This window comes from Mus caroli, chromosome 19 (assembly GCF_900094665.2).
Source record: "Mus caroli chromosome 19, CAROLI_EIJ_v1.1, whole genome shotgun sequence".
NCBI classification, from domain to species: domain Eukaryota; kingdom Metazoa; phylum Chordata; class Mammalia; order Rodentia; family Muridae; genus Mus; species Mus caroli.
This window is the reverse complement of record NC_034588.1, coordinates 2,613,756-2,616,567: the sequence shown is the minus strand read 5'-3', so window position 1 is coordinate 2,616,567 and position 2,812 is coordinate 2,613,756. Positions and strand designations below refer to the sequence as shown.

The 2,812-nt window shown below is 55.6% G+C and overlaps 1 protein-coding gene across 2 annotated transcripts in view; it reads left to right on the top strand.

The window, feature by feature from the left end:
* Positions 1–2,812, top strand: part of Frmd8 (FERM domain containing 8) — a 25,029-nt gene that overhangs the window by 10,780 nt on the left and 11,437 nt on the right. For both annotated transcript variants that reach the window (XM_021151848.2, XM_029472530.1), the window contains exons 8-9: positions 1,595–1,718; positions 2,540–2,683. In XM_021151848.2, coding sequence (XP_021007507.1) covers positions 1,595–1,718; positions 2,540–2,683 — 268 coding nt within the window. The remainder of the gene's footprint in view (positions 1–1,594; positions 1,719–2,539; positions 2,684–2,812) is intronic.

Below are 2,812 nucleotides of genomic sequence, written 5' to 3'. Positions count from 1 at the left end.
TTCTCTGTGTAGCCCTGGCTGATCCTGGAACTCACTCTGTAGACCAGGCTGGCCTCGAACTCAGAAATCCACCTGCCTCTGCCTCCCGAGTGCTGGGACTAAAGGCGTGCGCCACCACGCCCGGCGCTAGTAGCTTCTTGATGGGTGTGTCCCGCACAGTGCAGGGGCTTTCCTTTGAATGGGAAATCAGAGGTAGAGAACCACGGTAAATAGCAGTGAGGAGAGCAGAAGTGGTGGGAGCAGCAGCCTAGACGGGTGAATTCCCAGACTCGGAGCTTGCTGTGTTGTCCAGTATCATTTGCTGGGATGCAGGCTGCAGGTTCGTTAAGGTGGGAACCTGGCCTTGCATGTGACAGCTGAAAAAGCCCATTAGATGAACGCTGATTCTACACGGGCATTTGGGCTCCTGGTCTGGGGCTAAAAAAATGATGGGTGAATTGTTTCAAATCTGGAGCCCTGCGGAATGGCCAGGGAGATGAGTAGAGGAGAAGTGGGGGTGGTGGACGGGGAGGGATCGGGGTGTGTATGTGACGGAGACTGGGATGGGACAACACCTTCCAGGCAGGAGTGTCCCTCCAGGCCAGCACCACATGTTCCAGTTCCTCTTGAAGGTCATGTTCACTGTGCCCTATGGAGCCCAGGTTTGTGCTGTGCACTGGCCTCAGCCTGCTGGAGGTGGGAGAGGAGGATAGCACGAGAGAGAAGAAGGCTAGGAACAGCGAGTGCTGGGCACTCCAGGAGTGAGTAAAAAGTTGATAGAAATGGGTGGGTCTTACGACAGCTTCTGTTTCCTCATCTCCTGCACCTCAGAGCTGAGGAGGGCGTAGAATTTCCCAGGAGGGAAGTATACTCACCTCTAGTACCCTCCTGTACACAGAGCTGGCTTTGACCTGGGCTGTGACGTAGGCAAGGGTGAGCCATGGCATGAGTGACATCATGGCCGGCCATGAGGGAGGCAGCAGCAAGTGCCTTGTCACCACACTTAAACCACCTCACTTTCCCCTTTAGTTTAGCCTTGGCCCAGAAGCCAATCTCTTAGGCAGAATGGCCCAGGTCCCTGCTGCTGAAGGACTTCCTCTGTGGACGGTGCTGCAGGCTCAACCTTACCTCTTACGGAGCCCCCATGCAGCTTGCTCTGTCCCCTTCCTTGGGTCTGTGCTCTCCTCTGCCCACAGTGTCCAGCCTGCACCATTACCTAGGTCCTTCCACCGGCTCCGTCTAGTTCTGTATGGCCAATCGGGTGTTATCATCCCCAGCTGCCCCCATTACTCCTTCTTTCCGCCTCTGTTCCCCCAATCCTCGGGGCAGGATTTTTTCTTTCTTTCTTCTTTCTCTTTTCTTTTTCTTTTTTGGTTTTCTGAGACAGGGTTTCTCTGTGTAGCTCTGGCTGTCCTGGAGCTCACTCTGTAGACCAGGCTGGCCTCGAACTCAGAAATCTGCCTGCCTCTGCCTCCCGAGTGCTAAAGGCGTGCACCACCACTGCCTGGTGGCTATTTTCTACTTGCCAGTCAGTCACCCAAACAGCTTAAGCTTCTTGGGTAGCCCTCGTGTGCTTGGTGCTGGAGGGAGCAGCTGACACCAGTCCCCTTTCCAGGTGTGCCTTCTTCCATGGCGAGGTTGACAAGCCAGCCCAGGGCTTCTTACATCGAGGTGGGCGCAAACCAGTGACTGTGGCCATCAGTCTGGAGGGCGTGCACGTTATCGACAACAGGGAGAAGGTACTGCTCCACTGAGCCCCTTAGGCGGGACTGAATGGTCTGTGGTGGGGTAGAAGGGAGTGGGGGCTTGACCATGCCTTCCTGGTTCCCCCAGGACTATGGCAGCCTAGGAACAGCGTTGAGTGGACTGTAGGGGACTGCCTCCCTCATGCCCTGACGTCTGCTCATGCCCTCTAGAACCTCCTTTGAGCCTGTTCTGGGTCTGTTTTCCTGAACCACGCACTCGACTAAGGCAGAGGGGTGGCAGCTGGAATCCTGACTGAGTGGGTTGTGTCTGCCAGCACCTTGCTGCTTCCTCCTGGCCAATGATGGAAGCTGGCTGACCATTTTCCACAGAGACTCCTGCTGGGAGCTCCCTGTGCTGGCCAAGACCTGCTCATCCCCACATTGGTAGCTGTCTTACCTCTGGCTTGCCATATAGGCTGTGGTTGTCACCAGCCCTCCCTGTGCAGCAGTTGCCAGAACCCAGTGGCCGATTTCCTGACCATCAGGGGCCTGACTGTCGGAGGAAAGCATTGAATTGAAGAGTCCAGTTCCTGGCCTCATGTAGGAAGAAATGCAGACTTAGCATGGAGGTCTGGAAGAGTTGATGCCTGCCTTAAGGCTCTCTGTTCAGTTCTCAGTGCCACAAAACAAACAAGAACAATCAATATCCTCTCTTCCCAGCAGAGGGAGGCAGAGGCAGCCAGATGTCTGAGCCTGAGGCTGGCCGTGGTTGCATAGTGAGAGCTGCTTTCAGAAAGTCAGTGTGGAGAGGAAAGTGCCCTGCGGCAGCTGCGAAGGAGAGGCCTCAGCTCTGTTCTTTGTCTCCCTGTGGCCAGCATGTGCTGCTGGGCCTGCGCTTTCAGGAGCTGTCGTGGGATCACACTTCCCCTGAGGAGGAAGAGCCTATCCTGTGGCTGGAGTTCGATGGTGACAGTGAGGGCACGCCTGTCAACAAGCTGCTAAGGATCTACTCCAAGCAGGTAGTGCTGTTCACACACACTCGGACTGACAGGTAGTGCTGTTCACACACACTCGGACTGACAGGTAGTGCTGTTCACACGCACTCGGACTGACAGGTAGTGCTGTTCACACGCACTCGGACTGACAGG